Source organism: Salvelinus namaycush, chromosome 1 (assembly GCF_016432855.1).
Source record: "Salvelinus namaycush isolate Seneca chromosome 1, SaNama_1.0, whole genome shotgun sequence".
Taxonomy (NCBI): Eukaryota; Metazoa; Chordata; class Actinopteri; order Salmoniformes; family Salmonidae; genus Salvelinus; species Salvelinus namaycush.
Genome location: NC_052307.1, coordinates 28,959,157 through 28,981,056, shown reverse-complemented (window position 1 = coordinate 28,981,056; position 21,900 = coordinate 28,959,157). Strand labels below are relative to the sequence as shown.

At 44.0% G+C, this 21,900-nt stretch overlaps 1 protein-coding gene and 1 pseudogene across 2 annotated transcripts; one reads left to right on the top strand and one right to left on the bottom strand.

Moving 5' to 3' along the window:
• Positions 1 to 4,514: 4,514 nt before the first annotated feature.
• On the top strand, positions 4,515 to 20,050 carry LOC120026052 (squamous cell carcinoma antigen recognized by T-cells 3-like). Of its 2 annotated transcripts, none has more exons than XM_038970955.1 (19): positions 4,515 to 4,712; positions 5,411 to 5,537; positions 6,448 to 6,552; positions 6,647 to 6,831; positions 7,468 to 7,573; positions 8,326 to 8,450; positions 8,705 to 8,860; positions 12,395 to 12,533; positions 12,722 to 12,829; positions 12,948 to 13,025; positions 13,105 to 13,163; positions 13,281 to 13,390; positions 13,511 to 13,623; positions 14,232 to 14,308; positions 15,809 to 15,980; positions 16,117 to 16,589; positions 16,688 to 16,840; positions 17,858 to 18,048; positions 18,269 to 20,050. In XM_038970955.1, exons 1-19 carry the CDS (start codon positions 4,527 to 4,529, stop codon positions 18,456 to 18,458), a joined length of 2,853 nt encoding a protein of 950 aa, XP_038826883.1. In that variant the 5' UTR covers positions 4,515 to 4,526; the 3' UTR covers positions 18,459 to 20,050. The 2 variants fall into 2 exon arrangements, with proteins under 2 accessions (XP_038826883.1, XP_038826804.1); XM_038970876.1 differs by having other exon boundaries at positions 12,722 to 12,850.
• On the bottom strand, positions 19,822 to 21,898 carry LOC120051293 (annotated as a pseudogene).
• Between the last annotated feature and the right edge of the window lie 2 nt (positions 21,899 to 21,900).

Sequence of the window (21,900 nt, the reverse complement as noted above, 5' to 3'; positions counted from 1 at the left end):
GATCCCAGTTATTCAGAGCCAAGTTACTGAAGAGCAAACATCAAAGAAGAAGGCAGAACAGCCCAAAAGCAAGTGCAAACCTTGTAGAGCCTGAAATATGGAGCCCCGAGGGAGCCTCGCACCAGGGTCAGATTCCCTCTTTCTCAACAAGGTGCTAAATAATTCTGCAATATACTACTCCTGCACTCTCACTCTTTCTACCGGGAAAACGGAAGGCACACAGCCAAATGACATGACCACCCAAAGCGTCTGTCTGGCTTGGCTTCATTTAGTGCAGCTTCTCAGAGTGGCAGGATGCTGGAGGATGTCCTATGACCTGGATGTTAATCGTAGAGGGGATGCTACCTGAGGGAGGTCTGCTCCTGAAAGAGACAATTGCTGTGTTTCTATTTTCATGGTTCTACCTCTCTTATGTTATTATGAGACTTCAGTGTTGTTTCTCTGCCCTTGAAAATGAATTAATGAAGAGGATAAAAAACAGGTAATAGAGCATCTTAAGGGCATCGTCAAACTTTGATGGGCGGCTGCTTGAAATTCTCAAAGACGGTGGTTTCTGGAGAGCCAGTCACACAATGGATCGATCATAGCCGTCTTGGCTGGCCAACTTCTTGGGAAGAGCGGATGAAACAGAGCCTTGGAAGAATGGTCAATTATGGTTTATTAAGTACGGTAGTAGTTACAGGTTGTGTATCTGAATTTAAGACTATTTCTTAGAGATTTACAATGACAGTGCAGTGCATGCTGCTGTAGTTTTTATCCAAAGGATTTAGTAGTCATTAGTAGGTAGATTGCAGCTGGTGCTTGTCTCCACGTTGCCTTGTCCTTTCTCCTCCCTCTCCTTCTCTTCCCCCACTCCTCCTAATGAGCTATGCCGTGGCGCCTCTATGGTCTCATACTGCTGTGTGTGTCTCCCCTGGCCTGCCTTGTGACATCCCCCTGCCCCGAGGGCTGCTGCTGTCCTCGCCCAGGGCTGATGGTCTTCTTTGAGTCCCTGCCCATCTCCATCTCTCTCACCACATCTGTCCTCTCTGTGGCCTGGAACCAGCCCTGTATTGTGGACCACCTACTCTGGGCCCTCTCTGGGCTGCAGGAGCTCCGCCTCAGCCACAGGATGAGTGTGACATCCTGTACCGGTGGCTACTTAATGGAAGGCTAAAGATGGCCACTGACCTGGTGTATGCTGAGCCAGCACATCTCACACATTGCATGCTCCTCACCTTATCTGTCATGTCTATCTGTCCACGGGTCCTGCAGCCTAATGAGAAAGTTTCTCACCTCAGCTTCACCACAAAGCCAGAGACAGAGCTGGATACCTACACAGTGGAAACCACACTGCCTATACTCATCCATCACTCCCTATACTCATCCATCAAAACCAGGGATTTTGGAAGTCTCTGGTTCATGAAAGCAAGCGTCGAAGGGAATCTTCAATGTAAAGAGCCTCACTCAACCACCATACCTTCACGAAGATGCCCCTCAGTCTCGCTATCTATCTGACCAATACACATTAGAGCACCTAAGCTATGAAGTCTGATATTTTGGCAAGGTACCAGATTACATGACGTTTTGAATTTTGCATAGAATCTGGGGGTGTGTTCACTTGCCAGGCTCTACCTTGGACAATAGTGAACAACTGCAGCCCGCAATTCACGGTGTTCCTGCATGTGGGCATTCCTGCATCTGCAGGAACCCCCCCCCCTCGAGCATCCCATTGGTTCCTGCATGAACGCCCCCCTCGAGCACAACATCTTCATGCTTGTGTGACACTTTTGAATGTGGGTCAAAAGGGAAATAAAAGTATTATGAGTTTTTCACCGGTAGACAGTGTCCTTCGATCCCGTCTGCTGAACACCTGCTAACCGTTGTTAACAGAACTGCGGGAAAAACAGTGGCCGACAGGTAGGGGCGAAGGACACTGTCTACTGCTAGCACAGTAGGTGGAAGTGACACTATGTGCTAACTAGCTTGCTTACTAGTTAGCTAGCACACGGTTTCGCCTCTGCCTTCGGCCTGCTTTGTACTGGAAAAAACCTTGCCCAACAGGCAGGAGCGAAGTACACTGTCTACCAGTGTCGCCTACCGCTAACTTCTCCGGTACACAGCAGGTGGGAGGTGGAGGCTACACTGTGTGCTAGTTAGCTTGCTAGTTAACTAGCTACCCTTACGGAAAAAAATTGCAGTCAGTGTGCAGTATAACTGCAGTACACTGTAGTATAACTGTAGTTAGAGTGCAGTATACTGCAAATACTGCATCCAAAATGTTTTTTTTACTGCAGTAATTTTGCAGTGTAACTGCAGTTACAGTGCAGTATAACTGCAGTTATTCTGCAATTACTGCATCCAAAATACCAGTCGACTGCACTTACTGCAATCTTTTTTGTAAGGGTAGAATACGGTGTCGCCCCTGCCTTCCATGTACCGGTGTCCTCCTTAGGACTAGCTGGCTAAGGTAGCACTCAGTTTCCTTCACTCCCTCCTGCTTAACACCTTCCCTTGCCATATTTAACAGAACTGCGGGAAAACAGTGCCCGACAGGCAAGGGCAAAGGACACTCTACCGGTGTGTACAAAGTATAGCTAGCTACATTGTTGCCCCCACCTCTTCTGTGGGGTTTATATGCGGTTGGTATTCAATGTTATGGTGCATTACTGTCATTGACTGTATTGGAGCCCTTCTGCCTATGTACTGGAGTAGTAACTTAAAAATTTACCAATAGAAGTAAACTCAGCAAAAAAAGAAACGTCCTCACTGTCAACTGCGTTTATTTTCAGCAAACTTAACATGTGTAAATATGTGTATGAACATAACAAGATTCAACAACTGAGACCTAAACTGAACAAGTTCCACAGACATGTGACTAACAGAAATGGAATAATGTGTCCCTGAACAAAGGGGGGTCAAAATCAAAAGTAACAGTCAGTATCTGGTGTGGCCACCAGCTGCATTAAGTACTGCACCAGATTTGCCAGTTCTTGCTGTGAGATGTTACCCCACTCTTCCACCAAGGCACCTGCAAGTTCCCGGACATTTCTGGGGGGCAATGGCCCTAGCCCTCACCCTCCGATCCAGCAGGTCCCAGACGTGCTCAATGGAACACTGACATTCCTGTCTTGCAGGAAATAATGCACAGAACGAGCAGTATGGCTGGTGGCATTGTCATGCTGGAGGGTCATGTCAGGATGAGCCTGCAGGAAGGGTACCACATGAAGGAGGAGGATGTCTTCCCTGTAATGCGCAGCGTTGAGATTGCCTGCAATGACAACAAGCTCAGTCCGATGATGCTGTGACACACCGCCCCAGACCATAATGGACCCTCCACCTCCAAATCGATCCCGCTCCAGAGTGCAGGCCTCGGTGTAACGCTCATTCCTTCGACGATAAACGTGAATCCGACCATCACCGATGGTGAGACAAAACCGCGACTCGTCAGTGAAGAGCACTTTTGCCAGTCCTGTCTGGTCCAGCAATGGTGGGTTTGTGCCCATAGGCGATGTTGTTGCCGGTGATGTCCTGCCTTACAATAGGCCTACATGCCCTCAGTCCAGCCTCTCTCAGCCTATTGCGGACAGTCTGAGCACTGATGGAGGGATTGTGCGTTCCTGGTGTAACTCGGGCAGTTGTTGCCATCCTGTACCTGTCCCGCAGGTGTGATGTTTGGATGTACCGATCCTGTGCAGGTGTTGTTACACGTGGTCTGCCACTGCGAGGACGATCAGCTGTCCGTCCTGTCTCCCTGTAGCGCTGTCTTAGGCGTCTCACAGTAAGGACGTTGCAGTTTATTGCCCTGGCCACATCTGCATGCCTCCTTGCAGCATGCCTAAGGCACGTTCCGGCAGATGAGCAGGGACCCTGGGCATCTTTCTTTTGGTGTTTCTCAGAGTCAGTAGAAAGGCCTCTTTAGTGTCCTAAGTTTTCATAACTGTGACCTTAATTGCCTACTGTCTGTAAGCTGTTAGTGTCTTAACGGCCACTAGCGGTTCTGGGGGGGGGGGGGTGCTCCTGTGACAACAATTTTGGACCCAATTTTGGTATTTTTACATGTTTTTTTTGCTATCGTTCTTTTTTTAAATCCGTTATTAGACAGTGGCAACAATGATGATTATGAACATGGTCTTTTGCCTGCTAATGCCTGCAATGCAGTGAAGAAAACGATATTACAACAATAACGTCTAATGTAACTGGCCCCTCTAACAGTACAACTGGCCCCAGCTTGGCCCCCAGTTGAAATGGTCTAGAACCGCCCCTGTTAACAACCATTCCACAGGTGCATGTTCATTAAACAGTGAAAACAGTGTTTAAACCCTTTACAATGAAGATCTGTGAAGTTAGTTGGATTTTTACTAATTATATTTGAAAGACAGGGTCCTGAAAAAGGGACGTTTCTTTTTTGCTGAGTTTATAAAGAGGGGTTCCTGCAGGTGCAGGAATGCCCACATGCAGGAACGCCCCGAATTACGGGATGCAGTTGCACCCTTCTCACCTTGGAAAGCTATCACTGACTGTTACCAGGCAGACAAAGTTCCAACATGGCAGCAACGGGGGACGCAGAGGAAACTCAGTTGCAAGAGATGGAGGAAGAGGCAGGGATGGAAAATGAAATGGATTCAGATGAAGAGGAGGGTTTGGGAATTGAAAATTCCGACGATGAAATAGACGATTCATCAGAAGACGAAAAAGAGACTGAAGCCGAAATTCAGCGTTTGGAGGAGCAGGTACGTTAGCAAATTTAGCTAGCTAAGCTAACTTACTCTAGCTTTGTTTGAGAAATTAATGGAAACCTAGCTAGCCATTTATCTAACGTTTGTCAACAACGTTGTCGGTTACATTGAGATTTGAAAGCAATCCACATCACAAACAGCAAGTTGGCTTGTTTGCAGACTTGCACCGCTTACATTGAAAAGAACGAAAGCTAGCTAGCGAGCTAACGGTAGTTCACATGCTACTATTAGCCAGCTAGCGTCGTTGGAGTAACGTTGACTATGTAACGTTACTATACTAGCTAATGGTGACTCAATATATAACTTGCTAGCATGTTACCTAGCCACAATAATATAATAGTTAAGAATTTAGTAAATATCGAATACGGATTTCTAGGGAGTTAGCTAGCTAGTTACATTAGCGTTAGCGAGATAGCCAGCAAATCCATGCTTTCTGCGAAGTTGATTTCCCCAACGACAACGTGGTTGCAGCAGCTGTAAACACGCGCCCTTTTTTGCGAGCTGCAGCTAGTTAGACAGTCAGCAACAAAATTGAACAGTATTTGGTTGATTGCACAAACAATACTTACTACACAATTAAGTGGTGGAGTCTTGTTTAGTTAGTTACGTTGTAAGTTTGTTTGCTTACCAAATACACTTTGTAAATGCACCCCAATGGCTGTTGGTCTGACTCTATACTCTGTAACTTTCAGCTGTCCATCAATGCTTTTGATTACAACTGTCATGTGGACCTCATAAAACTCCTGAGGCAGGAGGGGGAGCTGCCTCGGCTGCGTAAGGCAAGGCAGAAGATGAGTGAGCTCTTCCCACTCACTGAAGGTTGGTTGTTGTCTGATGCCCTCTGGAGATGCGGTGTTGCAGACAGCTTTGTGCATTACTACTTCTATTATTGAGCTGAAGTGCTTCATGTAGTAGACTGGATTACATCTAATGTGCTGACCACACCACCCGTCACATGAGCGAGTGTTGCAAAGTAAATGTACACATATGTTATTCAATCATTGCACCCACACTGCTCACAAGCGTCTGCTTAGCCAGGCGCTAAAATATAACTTGGTTCTATTTGTGACGAGTGACACACTGCAAGGCCCGCCCATCCCATTTCCTCATTGGTTTTTAGAAGCATATACTGTTGATTGAAAGATGAGCTGAGGTCCACACTCCAGTAATGCACCTTAAAGTTGGTTGCCAACCGCCATATAAAGTCAGAAAAAGAAACCTGAAAGAAGTTTCTAGTAATCTCTCTAACTCGATTTACACTTGTCTGTGGATTAGTTGTCGGAGTAGAGGAACTTGTGCATTTCAGGTAAAATAACAGTTCAATGTTTATATCCCATAACAAATCAGCTAGCAACAGCAAGCTAGCTAAATTGCCATAATTGTTTGTTTTTTCAACCTGTCCCCAAATTAATATAGTTGGTTCAGAGTTCTTTTTGATATTTCAACCTGCGTGTCCTGATCATGTCTGGAGTGGGTGGATTAAAATCAACTTGCGCGCGATGGCGTACGCGCACGCCAGGTCTAGTCAGCATTTAAGACTTGTTGAAAATAGGTCTGCTGCTCTTTTTGTTGTGATTTGATTGGCCTTTTATGGATGATGATTTAATCATTTGGAACAAGGTTTACTGTTTCAACACATTCCTGTGGAAAGTTGTGATGGTTTCATTGTTTTGAACATACTGAATGTTGTTGTGAACTGTATGCAAAGCTGACTTGTCCTCTCCTGCAGAGATTTGGCTGGACTGGCTCAAGGATGAGATCCACCTAACAGAAGAGGAGCCGAACCGGGAGAAAGTCTATGAGCTCTTTGAGACGGCTGTGAAAGATTATATCTGTGAGTTCTGCCCCCACTCATTGGCTGGTGTTACGATTCTATATGATGTGATGTTATTGTAAACTAAACATTGCAATTCTTGTGTGGCCTTCAGGCCCTGAAATCTGGCTGGAATATGCCCAATACTCTATCGGGGGCATGGGACTGCCTGGTGGGATGGAGAAGGTGAGGTCCATCTTCGAGAGAGCCCTGACAGCCGTGGGGCTGCACATGACCAAGGGAGCGACCGTGTGGGAGGCCTACAGGGAGTTTGAGAATGCCATACTGGCAACTGTTCAGGTGAGCTCCCCTGAAGAATAATGATCTCAAGTAGCTGCAACATGCTACTCATTTCTCTATACCTCCCCATGTCTTTATTTCTTAGGCTGTTTTGTAGGGCTTGGAATTGCTATACGTTATTATCACGGTACTTAGGTGCTGATATGTATTGCGGTTCTCACGATTCTATATGTATTGCGATTCGATACTGTGATTTGATGTTCCAAACATATTGCTGACCATATGTCTGCTGCAGAAGGACAAGAGAGCCATGAGAAAACAAGTTTTGATCAGTCATGGAAATAAAATTGCCGAAAACAAATTGCCTCCCTATTTGAAAAGAAGATGGAGAACAAGCTATGAAGGAAAAATACTTGTGTTTTGGTGCACGTACAGCAAACTAGTGCAATAATTATTGCGATATTGTCAATACGATATGATGATTTATCGCCTAAAATTATATGCCGCTATGTAACTATCGATTTCCCAATCACTAGTGTTTTGTATAAGAACATCTGCTAAATGAATGATGGTACGTTTTTCTTATTTCTGAGTATTAGGCAGAAACAAAAAACGCATTATTTGAACTCAATCTGATATTACACAAACCAGTCTCTGCTGGATTTTGAATCTGTTTTCTCCCTGCTTTCTCCTCAGCCGCCCCCTGGCAGCGTTCCCACCTGCGAGCAGCAGGAGCTTCTGAACACTCAGCTCGAGCGCATCCACACTCTGTTCCGCCGCCAGCTGTCCATCCCCTTAATGGGTAAGGCTCGTCTCTGGGGGTGGTGCTGTACAGAGGGGAGAGGATTCGGTTGGATGGAATAGCATGTCCTTAAGAGTCCATCATGGCAGACTTGGGAGGTACCCATTGCAAAGACCTTTTCAGGACAGAGATGTGGAGAGCCAGTGCAATGTCAGGAGAGTTGTGGTGTGTTGCTTTCTCTTACTATGTGGCTTTTCAAAGACTAAACAGAGGTTTACAGAGAAAGCACTCATCCTCACCAGGCCCAGTAATGTGGTCCCTGACCAACCTTTCATCCAAGTGCAGGACTGGCCAAGAGATAAATGGTCTGGCATTGTCTGCTGCCTTTTTTCTGATACGGCTGAACGGCCACCGGAGGCATTTCTGGAACGGCTAAACCCATCTCTCTCTTCTATGACCTGTGCCAAAGCTCAGTGTATAATCCCTCCTTATCTATGGCCTGTCAGTCAGTGTTTTGTACCCCCACAAGATGATGGCACAAAGAGAAAGAAAACCGGTCAAGCATTTACATGGCTGTGTGTTATTGGTCAAATGAGGAAGAACTCTGAACATTTCAAAAGCCAATATCCCAATAAATGAGATTTGGAACTTTTGGTGTGTCTCCATTCAAGTCATTGTAATAAACGCACAGGATGCTTTTTATATAATCACCTTCATTCTTAGCCACACTTAGAATGTGGCTGGCTGTTGTATGCATATTCAGGGGTTGAGTGTGAAAGGTTTCTCCTAATGATAACTGTGCTCTTTTGCAGACATGGACGGAACATATGCAGAGTATGAGGAGTGGTCTGACCAGGGGGTGTCTGATACAGTCTCCCAGAAGTACAAGAGGGCCCTGAAACAAATGGAGAAGAGCAAGCCTTATGAGGAGACTCTGGTACTTACCTAGATTGTATTCTAGTCTGGACATTTGTACCATACTGTTTGTTTTGGAAGGATTTAATGGATTTTAAGCATTCAATTCGATTACACTGCCTAGAAAGTAGCAGTAGATTAGTAGTAAAGTTATGTATTATGTGCTTAAGCAAAGCTTTTTTCTATGTGTGAAATCTCTGTGGAGTCTGTGTGAGTCTGTATTCTAGACATGGTTGTCTGCTCAATGCCTTTAACATGCCAACATTTGTGTTTCAGATGATAGCCGAGCCGCCCAAGCTGGCAGAGTATCAGACTTACATTGACTATGAGCAAAAGGAGGGTGACCCAGCACGGATCCAAATCATCTTTGAGCGGGCATTGTCAGAAAACTGCCTGGTACCAGACATGTGGGCAAAGTACACCAAATACCTGGTGAGTGCCCCCCCCCCCCCCATTTTAATTACTCACAGCCAGCCGTCTCCCTCTCTCTCCAGCAGCTCCTGAAATGTATTCATGGGCCTTTGAATATCTTTAATGGGATGGTAATTAGATGCTGCGATAGCAAACACAGACATAGAGTAATTCATCAGAGCCTTGGCGTTTTACTAGTTTGAAGAAAAAAACTACTTTTAATCATATGGTTCCTAACCTGTAATCCATTAGGCTCTCTTTAAGAAGCCCAGTTTTGGCACTTGCTGTGTCTCACATAGGAACCCAGGCTCAGCAACTAATATAATTTAAGGAAATAAAGAAAGCCATCAAGGTAGCTATATGCGGTAGAAGTGCTGTGATTAAATCTAGTCGTCTCCTGCATATACTCAGGGAATTGATTACATTGGAAGTGTGATTTAACTGAATTATATGCTTCCACACATTAATCAAATCATGACACTGCCTAATGGAGTTTGGCAGTATATTATTCTGTGTGCAGTGTTGTGAAAACACCTACACCAGCAACACATCTACAGAGGTGTGGAATATCAGTAGCTGCCGTAGTGAAACCTTTCTGCTATCCCATGGTTGCACCTACCTAACAAAAACGTCCTTAATATCACCCAGGTAGAAATTATAGAAGATTTCCTGTCTTTGAGTTCCTTGTCAATAGTGTTGCACGGTGTACGGAAACGTGGGTACTTTTTTGATACTATAACATGAAAAAACATTTTGGTACTAGAATTTGTTACTTTCGATTCGTCTATCAAATGTGTCTCACTTCATATACTGACTGAGAGGATCAAGTCTGTAGTCATTTGCCAACCGGGCCAGTAACTTCTCAGTGCATTTGGTGTTCCAGTTCGACTTTTACATGCCTTGTAGAAGTCCAATAGAAAACTGCTGGTGTACCGCATTGAGATTACACGTGGAAAACTCATGCTATATTTGAGCAATATGATTGGCTGTTCATTCAAGCACCACCACACTTGATGCAAGTCACATTTTATTGAGCAGTACATGGGTGAGTCGATAAATCAATCATTCAATAACCCCCCCCCCCAAAAAGAACTGAGAACTAAGAACCTTCGTAAACTAAGACTAACCCTTTACTTTTGTCCCCCTACTAGCACTGACTTTGCTGATGACTATGACTGAGATGTGGCTGTCCCACTTAGCTATCTTAAGTCACTCTGGATAAGAGCATCAGACTAAATTGTAAATGTAAAATATAATTCACATGCGGGCTGTCCAGACTAGCAAAAAAAACTAATCAATCCACTCGCTGAGCTTGTTTATTTTGAGGGAAAGTGATTTACAAAAGTTCACTTTCAATAGCGAACATAGTTGAAAATTAGCAATAGGCTACTGTTGATAGTATACAGAAAGACGGCTCTACAAAAATTCAGCTGGCATTCGTCTTGGCTACTGCAGCTAAGAATTAAAGACTTTTTCCCACAAATGTATCAACATTTCTATTAGAGGTAAATAGTTTAGGATCAGTGAATGCCATAATGTAGTTATTTTGTTAGATACTTCTCCCTATTAGCTGAAATCTTTATTTTTCAAAGCCATTTTAGCTGCCGTGCTATACATCTTCACAAATCATTGGAATTTGTTGTGCAGTACAGACATTGACTCCCTCAGACATGTGTTGCTAGGCAACCCCCCACTGCACTTGCTGGGGCAGGCCTTTTCCCTCGTTGCTAATGTCAGTGTGTGAAACTTGCTAACAATTGTTTGTGCTATGAATATAAAACTAAATAAATACTGCACTCACAATTTCTTTGCTAGAGTCATGATAGTGTTAGACAAAGCAAGGAAAGTGAACTTCAAAACGTGATGTAACATTAGTTTTATTGGAATCTGCAGCTGTTGTTGGTAAGTAATGAATCTGACTATTGTGTTATATAGTTGGGAAGTAGTGAGTGTGATTATTTGGTTATATATACAGTACCAGTCAAACGTTTAGACACCACCCCATTCCAGGGTTTTTCTTTATTTTTACTATTTTCTACATTGTTGAATGATAGTGAAGACATCAAAACGATGAAATAACACATATGGAATCATGTAGTAACCAAAAAAGTGTGAAACAAATCAAAATATAGTTTATATTTGAGATTCTTCAAGGTAGCCACCCTTGCCTTGATGACAGCTTTGCACACTCTTGGCATTCTCTCAACCAGCTTTATGAGGTAGTCACCTGGAATGCATTTCAATTAACAGGTGTGCCTTTTTAAAAGTTAACTTGTGGAATTTCTTTCCTTAATGCATTTGAGCAAATCCGTTGTGTTGTGACAAGCTAGTGATGGTATACAGAAGTCCATATTATGGCAAGAACAGGTCAAATAAGCAAAGAGAAATTACAGTCCATCATTACTTTTAGACATTGAAGGTCAGCCAATCCAGAAAATTTCAAGAACTTTGAAAGTTTATTCAAGCGCAGTTGCAAAAACCATCAAGCGCTATGATGAAACTGGCTCTCATGAGGACCACCACAGGAAAGGAAGACCCAGAGTTACCTCTGCTGCAGAGGATAAGTTAATTAGAGTTATCTGCACTGCAGATTAAAGCCCAAATAAAGGCTTCACAGAGTTCAAATAACATCAACTGTTCAGAGGAGACTGTGTGAATCAGTCCTTCATGGTCAAATTGCTGCAAAGAAACCACTACTAAAGGACACCAATAAAAATAAGAGACTAGCTTGGGCCAAGAAACACAAGCAATGGTCATTAGACCGGTGGAAATCTGCCCTTTGGTCTAATGAGTCCAAATTTGAGATATTTGGTTCCAACCGCCGTGTCTTTGTGAGCCGCAGAGTAGGTGAACGGATGATCTCCGCATGTGAGTTTCCCACCGAGAAGCCTAGAGGAGTAGATGTGATGGTGTGGGGGTGCTTTGTTGGTAACACTGTCAGTGATTTATTTAGAATTCAAGGCACTCTTAACCAGCATGGCTACCACAGCATTCTGCAGCGATACACCATCCCATCTGGTTTGGGCTTAGTGGGACTATATTTGTTTTTCAACAGGACAATGACCCAACACACCTCCAGGCAGTGTTAGGGCTATTTGACCAGGAAGGATAGTGATGGAGTGCTGCATCAGATGACCTGGCCTCCACAATCACTCGACCTCAACCCAATTGATATGGTTTGGGATGAGTTGGACCACAGAGTGAAGGAAAAGCAGCCAACAAGTGCTCAGCATATGTGGGAACTCCTTCAAGACTGTTGGAAAAGCATTCCAGGTGAAGCTGGTTGAGAGAATGCCAAGAGTGCAAAGCTGTCATCAAGGCAAAGGGTGGCTACTTTGAAGAATCTCAAATATATTTTGATTTGTGTAATACCTTTTTTGGATACTATTCTACAATGTAGAAAATAGTAAATAAACAAAAACCCTTGAATGAGTAGGTGTCAACTTTTGACTAGTACTAATATATATCTCTCGATACTTGGAGACATAGAATCAATATAATATCATCAAAAATAATATGCGGATACTCTACTGAATCAAATTGCTGTTACCTCAGGACCGCCAACTGAAGATCAAAGACCTCGTCCTGTCCTCTCACGACCGTGCGGTCAGGAACTGCTCCTGGACAATGGGCCTGTGGAAGAACTACCTGCTGGCCCTGGAGAGGCATGGGGCCGACCACCACACTATCTCAGGTAACCAGTGGACCACAGGAGGGTTATGGTGGCAGCACTGATATCTGTTATGCGTGGAGTGGATGTAAACAAATATTTTAAGACATTTGTTTAATGTATGTTTCAATGAAAATAGGTGAACTTGGTTACAGGAGTTGTTTTGCCCATGAGACTGGAATTATGAAGATCATCTCTTTTTCCTTCCACAGATGTTTTTGAAAAGGCCCTGAATGCTGGTTTCATACAAGCCACAGATTATGTGAATATCTGGGAAGTGTACCTCGATTACCTGAGGCGGCGCGTCGATTTCAGCAAAGGTGAAAGCACCTTAAAATTGGGTAATGCAAAGTAACATAAGTAATACGATCTTATTAGTGGAGACAAGTGTATACATGAAAGAAGTCCCCTATTGATAATGGCATTATGTGTTTCCAGAGTCGAGCAGAGAGCTGGAGGAGCTGCGGGCAGCCTTCACCCGGTCTCTGGACTATATGAAACAGGATGTGGAAGAGAGTAAGTAGACCTGTGTGCTGTTCATCTGTCTTTGTGTGTTTGTGTTGGAGACTCACCACCATGTCTTGCTCCTTTTAAGGGTTTAGTGAAAGTGGAGACCCCTCTTGTACTATCATGCAGGTCTGGGCAAAGATAGAGGTAAGGGTGAAGATTATGACACTCGTTTTGTGTTCACTTGCTTCTATCAGTGCAAAAACAGCATCAATACAAATTAAAATGTGATTTTTATACCACCTCTTTCCTCTCTTTGACCAGGCCTTGCATTGTAAGAACATGCAGAAGGCCAGAGAACTGTGGGACAGCATCATGACAAAAGGGAACGCCAAATTCGCCAACATGTGGTTGGAGTACTATAACCTGGAGAGGTCAGTGAGGTCACTCTTTAGTCGTCACCTATAAACTGTTGATTTAAAGGTTAGCGATATTGATTTATCAGTGACAAATCTGATGCTGATTTTGTGTGCGATCTTTTCTGACTCTTGCAGGTCGTACGGAGACGCTCTCCACTGCAGGAAAGCCCTCCACAGGGCTGTCCAGTGTACCTCCGACTACCCAGAGCATGTGTGCGAGGTCCTGCTCACCTTTGAGAGGGTTGAGGGTAAGTCAACGTGATGGAAATGTCATGAATGAGGGGATTCGATTAAGCTGGTCTGGGTTGCACTGGACTATGGCCCGTCACGTGACCGCAAAGCCGGCAAGGGAGGTGCGAATTTGCCGTACTTTGTGCCTCTTGGTCATATTGTAAAACAAGGCAGCATGATTCATGGTTCAGAAACATCTATTTTCCATTCAAATATATTTTAGTATTTTCAAACTAGTTTTCATTGGGAAGGCAGAAAGCGTTTTTATCAAACAATCACTTTAGCATGTGAAAACACAGAATCCTACTCATTACTCCACGTACTTAACTTGTGTCACTTTTGTTTTGCGCCGACTTCGCCGTCGGCCATAGCGTGGCACCCAGGTCAGGCCCGGGAGGCAGCCTGGTTCCAAAATGAATGTAATCACTTTTCACGGATGCAAACTCTCACCAACCGTGCTCCCGAGTCGGCTTAATCAAATCCCCTCAATAAGTGGACAGGTATCTGGAGTGTCAGTTAATGGGATGGATTGGCTTATTTGTTGAAAACACAACACTGTAATGGTAAACCTTAGTCTGAGAGTAAGGTGAATGTTTCATTGCAGTGTGTTCTGTGTCACCTCCAGGTTCTCTGGAGGACTGGGATGCAGCGGTGCAGAAGACTGAGACACGGCTGAACAGAGTCAATGAGCAGAGGTCCAAGGTAGGATGACACAGCAACACTCAAAACAACACTGCTGCTAGTTATGCCTGTGGACATAGTGCCTTCAGAAAGTATTCATACCCCTTGACTTATTCCACATTTTGTTGGGGCACAGCCTGAATTCGAAATTGATTTATTTTTTCACCCATCTACACACAATACCCCATAATGACAAAGTAAAAACATGTTTTGTTTTTTGGGGGAAATTTATTGAAAATGAAATACAGAAATATCTCATTTACATAAGTATTCACACCCCTGGGTCAATACTTTGTAGAAGCACCGTTTGCAGCGATTACAGATGTAGGTCTTTGTGGGTAAGTCTGTAAGAGCTTTCCACACCTTGATTGTGAAACATTTGCCCATTATTCTTTAAGCTCTGTCAAATTGGTTGTTGAGCATTGCTAGAAAACTCCCCAGTCCTTAACAATTACAAGCATACCCATAACATGATGCAGCCACCACTATGCTTGAAAATATGGAGAGTAATGTGTTGTTGGATTTGCCTCCAACATAACTTTTTGTCCTGAATACAAAGTGTTAATTGCTTTGCCACATTTTGTTGTGCCTTGTTGCAAACAGGATGCATGTTTTGGAATATTTTTTATTGTGTACAGGCTTCCTTTTCACTCTCAATTAATTTAGTATTGTGGAGTAACTACAATGTTGTTGATCCATCCTCAGTTTTCTCCTATTACAGCCATTAAACTCAAACTGTTTTAAAGTAACCATTGGCCTCGGTGAAATCCCTGAGCAGTTTCCTTCCTCTCTGGCAACTGAGTTAGGAAGGACACCTGTATATTTGTAGTGACTGGGTGTATTGATACACCATCCAAAGTCTAATTAATAACATCACCATGCTCAAAGGGATATTCAATGTCTGCTTTTTTTATATTTACCCATCTACCAATAGGTTCCCTTCTTTGCGAGGCATTGGAAAACCTCCCTGGTCTTTGTGGTTGAATCAGTGTTTAACATTCACTGCTTGACTGAGGGACCTTACAGATAATTAATGATATGTGTGGGGTACAGAGATGAGGTAGTCATTCAGAAAGCATGTTAAACACTTATTGCACGCAACAGATTATGTGACTTGTTAATCAGTTCAGGAGTAAAAATGTGCTTTAGGTTTGCCATAAGAGGTTGCAAACTTAACTCTTTTCCATTTTTCTTCTTTGTAAACATTTTGAAAAGCTAAATTCCACTTAATGGGGCATTGTGCGTAGACCAGTGACACAAAACATCTAAATTTACTACATTTTAAATTCAGGCTGTAACACAGGGGTGGGCAACTCCACTCCTCGGGGGGGCTGATTCGTGTCACACTTTTTCTCCATCCCTAGCAAACACAGCTGATTAATCAACATGCATTCTAAACTGAAGATCATGATTAGTTGATTATTGGATTCAGGTGTGTTAGCTGGGGCAAAACTGTGACACAAATCAGGTTCCTGAGGACTGGAACTGTCAGGTTCATAACGTCATCCCTGTCCCTCTCAGGTGACAGAGAAAGAGGCCCATGTGGCTCGACAGGAGGAGGAGAAGACTGAACAGCGACGGAGGGCCAAGGCAGACAAGAAGAACCAGAAGAAGGGCCAGAAAGGCAGCAGGCCTGGTGACAAGAGGAAGGCAGAGGACAAGAATTACGAGGATGAGTGGGGAGAGGAATCGGGTAAGGAGAAGCATGAAGATCATACCTTTATTTAACATAGGAATATTATTGCTTGGTCTCCACTTATGCTAATAAAGTGGCATGTATAGAAGTTATCCTGTGTGTTTGCTCAATCTTTGTCACCTCTGTGCGACAGAGCAACCTCCAAAGAGGCACAGAGGGGAGAGCGACCAAGGCTTCAGGGGGGGAGGCGGTGGTGCTGGGTTAATTGGGACAGAGAGTGGGCTGTTTGGGAGGAGAGCCCCCCCCGGCCGCAGACAGGAACCCCCTGGTGCTAAGAGGGGCCAGCAGGTGGCACCAGCCACCGTATGGAAGACCCAGGAAGACGACCCCGAGCTACGCAAGGACGACTGCAGTGTGTTTATCAGTAACCTGGCCTTCACCATGGACGATCCAGAGAAGAGGCTGAAGAAGTTGTTTGAGCCCTGTGGTCCTGTCCAGTCGGTGCGCCCCGTCTATGCTGCCAAGGGCTTCAGAGGGTACTGCTACGTACAGTTTGAGGGCAAGGCGTCTGTGCTCGAGGCCCTGAAGATGGACCGGCAAGAGGTGGAAGGCAGGCCCATGTTCGTATCACCCTGTGTGGATAAAAACAAGAACCCTGATTTTAAGGTAAGAGACCCACATGTGTTAGTTTGCATTTAGAGGTGGATGAATGGAATGGTGGTTCATCATGTGGCTAGTAAGTAACTTAATTTGTCTTCCTCTAGGTGTTTAAGTACAACACAAACCTAGAGAAACACAAGATCTTTATCTCGGGCCTGCCCTTTTCCTGCACCAAGGAGCAGCTAGAGGAGTTGTGCAAGGATCATGGCACCATTAAAGACATCCGCTTGGTCACCAACCGCTCAGGCAAACCCAAGGTGAAGCATAATCCTTTCTCTATCCAGATGTTAAGAATAGTTATTTGCTCGAGTCTTTTATTTGTTGTAATGTGAATAAAACATCCAAACTATTATTTAACTAGGCAAGTCGGTTAAGAACAAATTCTCATTTACAATGACGGCCTATCCCGGCCAAACCCTAACCTGGATGACGCTGGGCCAATTGTTCACTGCCCTATGGGACTCCCAATCACAGCCAGTTGTGATACAGCCTGAGATCGAACCAGGGTCTGTAGTGACGCCTCTAGCACTGAGATGCAGTGCCTTAAGACCGCTGCGCCACTCTGGAGCCCCAACTAGGGGTGTGAACATTTTAAACGAAATTGGGATCCTTAACATTAAGTAAAAGCACTAACTGTTTTTTTTTTCTGTAGATGCAGAAAGTGAACAGTATAGTAGGTCAATTTCCACAGTGTTGAAGCGCAAGGCTCAACTTTTCATTTGTTTTGGTGTATTGGCTACCACCACCCGGAGAACAGCATGAAGTGAACCCGTGCACACGCGGAGATACTGTGTGAGAGCGAAGTGTTGCATCTCGCTCATCTCAATATTCTAACCTGTTCATTGATGGTAGGCCCTGCTTTACTGAAGTTGGGAGTCGATGTGCAAGGAGTCAATTATTTTGGAGTTGACTCTCCACCACTACGTCATGAAGTTGGAAAAATGGCAGAGAAAGGCGAGCGACAGCAGCCTCCTATGGCAATACTTTGCGAAATTAAATGAAAAGAAAATGTAATGTGAACTTTGCGAGGTGAAATTGAGGTGCAATGCTTAGCCTTCTGAAAGGGACACACCGTGAGACCCAAACCATTGCTGGCGGCAATGTAAATTCAATGCAATGTAAATTCACGTGGTTTTAATGGAAAACTGATTTCAACAAATTCAGTTTAATTAAATATTCTATTTGTCAAATCTCTAATCCAAACATAAAAGCTCCATTGACACATTGGTCATTCGATTTTGCTGGTCTAATGTGTTACTGTGTGGTGTCTGCAGGGTCTGGCGTACGTGGAGTTTGGGGATGAGGCTCAGGCCTCTCAGGCCGTGCTGAAGTTGGATGGCACAGTACTACAGGAACACACACTCTCTGTTGCCATTAGCAACCCGCCTCGCAGAAACACTGCCGACAAGCCTGGCTTCAGCAGACCCGTGGGAGCCATGATGCCCCGGTCTATGGTCTATGGATCGTAAGTTGCCCAACGATCGAGCAATAATGTATTCTTCACACACACTGGCACCTAAAACAATTTAATAGACAAAGATATTTCCCTTAACATGGTACTCATTCCTATATCTAACTCATAAGACATAAGCTACTTTTTGAAACTGCTATTCTCACCCACTAAAGAGATGTGAAACAATAACTTGAATTTGAGAGGTCTGATTTCCTTTGGATTTGTTTTTCAGGAGGGGAAAAGGGCGCACCCAGCTCTCACTACTCCCTCGTTCACTAAATCGGCAGACTGGATCAGAAAGTAAAGCAGAGAATGGGACTGCACCTAAACCCACAGGTGGCGCATCTGGAGATGCTGGGATTGAAGCACAAGCCAAGCCCTTGTCTAATTCAGACTTTGCAAAAATGCTTTTCAAAAAGTGAAAATGGGCTGAAAATAATAAAAACTGCCTTTGTATGGAAAGCCATCTTGTGTCCTTGAGAAGAGATGGCAGATATTGTGCTGTACATTTTTGACTCCCCTTTATTCCACACCAATGGCCCCCATCTTCCTTGTCACTTTCTGTAAGAAAGCCTTTATCTCCCTGGCTCAACTGGCCCCAGACCCCATATTACCACATCCTTTTGAACAAGTGTGAGTGCCTATTTTAATTAACAATTTCAGTTTGTTTTTAATTGGGAAAGGTGTTTTATAGAAGACGTATCATATGTGTATGTAAATAATACTTATCGTGTGTTCTGTTTTGGAAAGGGATAAAAAAATATATAAAAAACCCAGCTTGTGACTCATGTTTTAAAAGTTATATGCAAGAACTTGACATTGAGATGTATGTGTAAATATGTATTACAACAATGAAAGATTTTTTTGTGTTAAGGAAACTTAAGGTGTCAACATACCACTCATCTTTTGTTTGCCCTACATGCAACAATATTTGTTTCCATGCAGTGAATGACTAATGCTTTGCTTTACACAATATGACCTATAACTGCAGTTGTACAAATAATTAATTTGCATATGCGCTGGCCAGAAGTCATTCCTGACCAGTTCTGTGCTCACATTAAGACTAGTTTAATCCTTTATTCTCTTACTGAGACTTCATTATTGATGGCACTGTAATTTAAGGTTGTCTGACTGCTTGTCATTAAAACCCAACGCCCCATTTTTCTTGCCTATCATGTTTAGGCTGTCTTACTTGAAAGGTTAGAAGGGAATACTTTTTTTGTGTATTCTCATTTATTCCAGAGATTGTTTCCAATTTGCTCATTCCTGTCTAAGGTATTGAATAAGCTATGAGATGGGTAGGGAATAAACTAAAGGGCCTTGGCTTTTGTCATCTCATTCTAACCAGTCTTGTCCACAAGTGAATCAACCATTGTTGAGAGAAAGAAAATCTATGCAGCTATTTTGATTGCAAGAGCCCTCCATGTCCACATATTGTAGGCAGATTTGATCAGTTCAATAAATTACATCATGGGAATGTAAAGGTTTGAACTAAATTCCTAAGTCTCCTTTGCCTTTCAAATGAATGTGGTCATTAACAATTCTGTAGCCCAGTAATCCTGTTTGGATGAGTGGGGAACGTCATGTGTTCAGAATTCACACACTCCAAGTGATTGGCCATAGTTTTGTATGTTTGAGAATTATTAGCTATATCTAGCGACATTTTATCACCACAGTGGCCTAATCTAGTTAGAGACTACAAATGTTTGAGCTTTAGAAGTTGCTTTCTGTTTGTCCAATATGATGTATGTACATTGTGTAGTAATTTTGAAATCATTGTCACGGTGTTCACATTTCTTTATTACGAGAACACAAATGTAAAACTTATTTTTTATTTACAAAATTGTCAACACAACCCTGTGAGGAGATTGAACTTGGTCTACTTTTGTTCAGTGATTCTTTTATTTACTGCTTGTTCCAAGTTTTACACTTGTCATTTGAGTGTTGTAAAAATGTCATCTTGTGGTTTTGTTGCAGTTTTTGACCTTAAGTTTATTAAAGCAATTCAAATAGATGTTGAGTTTTGAAACTAAGGAAATCACATTCAACAGGTAATACATGAAAGTGCTTCAGTGAAAGAGAGTAGCTCATCCAACTGGGTCATACTGTACAGTACATTGATGCAAACCATGTTCTCAAAATGACAAGACAGAATAACATGACTGTTGGCCTGCCTATCGCCTGACCACAGAACATTTTACATGTTGAATCGTCACTGTTCATCAGCACACAGCAAGTGATCTACTGTGCACTGTATTTCTTGTCCATAATGGGGACAATTCAAAGTAGAATCACAACTCAATCTTCTCAGACATGTACACATACTGTAACACCTTCAGTTAATGTAACGCATTCAGTCATCAAAATAACTCAGAAGAATGGAATGCAAATTCAGAATTATAGGAAACGGGTCCATTTGTGTCTGTGCGCCAACAAGTTCATGACCCTTATGTTTATTCGATGTTATAAACATTTGACCCTTACCCCTTTACAGACAACAATCTGAAGCAGAAAACATGTTTTCTATTCAAAGCACATACGTAATAATTAGTTCAAACAGCTGCACCTCTACCTGGTATGAGGAAACAAACTATGAGATATGTGAATATTAATTTCTGTAAAGATGCATTCTCCCAGTAATCATTTTCAAGGTCATGCTATCATTGACACATGGCTGCTATTTATCCATAAATCAACTGACATATCTTTACACTTAGAGCAAGATTAACCCCAAATTAGCAAATCTAAATAAAGAGAAATACAAAGCCAAACAGTCAGGCGCCACTCACTCCCGTCCCCTCACTGTTATGGACAGGGATGGTTTGTTTACAGTTGGGACAGGCCTGGTGGTGGCTGGAGCCAGGCAGCCCCACAGTGTGCTCAGTGGTGGCAATCAGCAGGGTATCCAGGGTGATCTCTGTGCATTTGGCTATGAAGCGGATGAAGGGTCAGACATCACCCTTGTTGGCTGTGTCCAGAGCAGTGTAGTACTCTGAACTTTGCGGACGGTGATGGGTGGGTAGCGTGCCTGCATGAGCACCAGGTTCATTAGCAGCCGTGACGTGCGCCCGTTCCCATCCACAAAGGGGTGCACATAGACCAGCTTGTAATGGGTGAGCGCTGCGGATTCCACAGGGTGCAGCTGCAGGGCCTCCTCAGAGTTGAGCCACTGCACCAGCTCCTGCATGTGGCGCTCCAGGTCCTGTGGGTGGGGTGGGATGTGGTGCCCTACAAACACCTGGCTGGTACGCAGCCGCCCACCCTCTACAGGGTCTGCGTAGCCCAGCACGCACCGGTGGATCTCCAGGATGTCATTGACAGTGATGGCCGCAGCGCGGGACAGCAGCGTGGTGTTAATGTACTTCATGGCTGCGTCCACACCAATGACCTCGTTCTGCTCCTGGAGGCTCTTGCCGGGCACGGCGTAGCGAGTCTCAATGATGTGGCGGATCTCAGACAGTGAGTGTGTTGCCCTCTATAGCCACTGTGTGGTAGTAGTAGGTTTCCTCCATGACACGTCTAAGGGCAGAGTTACCCTTTGGGATGGACATCATCCTGCTTACTTTACTGTCAATAACCCCAAAGTGGCGTTGGTCGATCTCCTCCACCAGGGGGAGTGTGCGGTCACGGCTAACCAGGGCCCTCTCGTTGCATGGTGAGATGGCCAGGGCCTTGGTATATAGGTGGTCTGCTTGGACAACATCATTCTCCTCCTCCAGAATGGTCCCCAGCGCTGTCAGAGCTTCCACAAAGTCCGGGTTCACGTCGTGCGCATGCACCAGTAACTTGTGGGCCTTTTCCCTCACGTCTTCATCTCCACAGCCTGTTGCAGCGCTGCCTTGGCCTCCAGCTGGGCCTCTGCAA

What these genes read in the sequence shown, in the direction of transcription:
- LOC120026052 (XM_038970876.1), top strand. Translation starts at nt 4,527, where the DNA reads ATGGCAGCAACGGGGGACGCAGAGGAAACTCAGTTGCAAGAGATGGAG. An exon ending in GAAACAGGATGTGGAAGAGA is followed by an intron (nt 13,026 to 13,104) that starts GTAAGTAGACCT and finishes GCTCCTTTTAAG; the next exon opens with GGTTTAGTGAAAGTGGAGAC. An exon ending in ACCGCTCAGGCAAACCCAAG is followed by an intron (nt 16,841 to 17,857) that starts GTGAAGCATAAT and finishes TGGTGTCTGCAG; the next exon opens with GGTCTGGCGTACGTGGAGTT.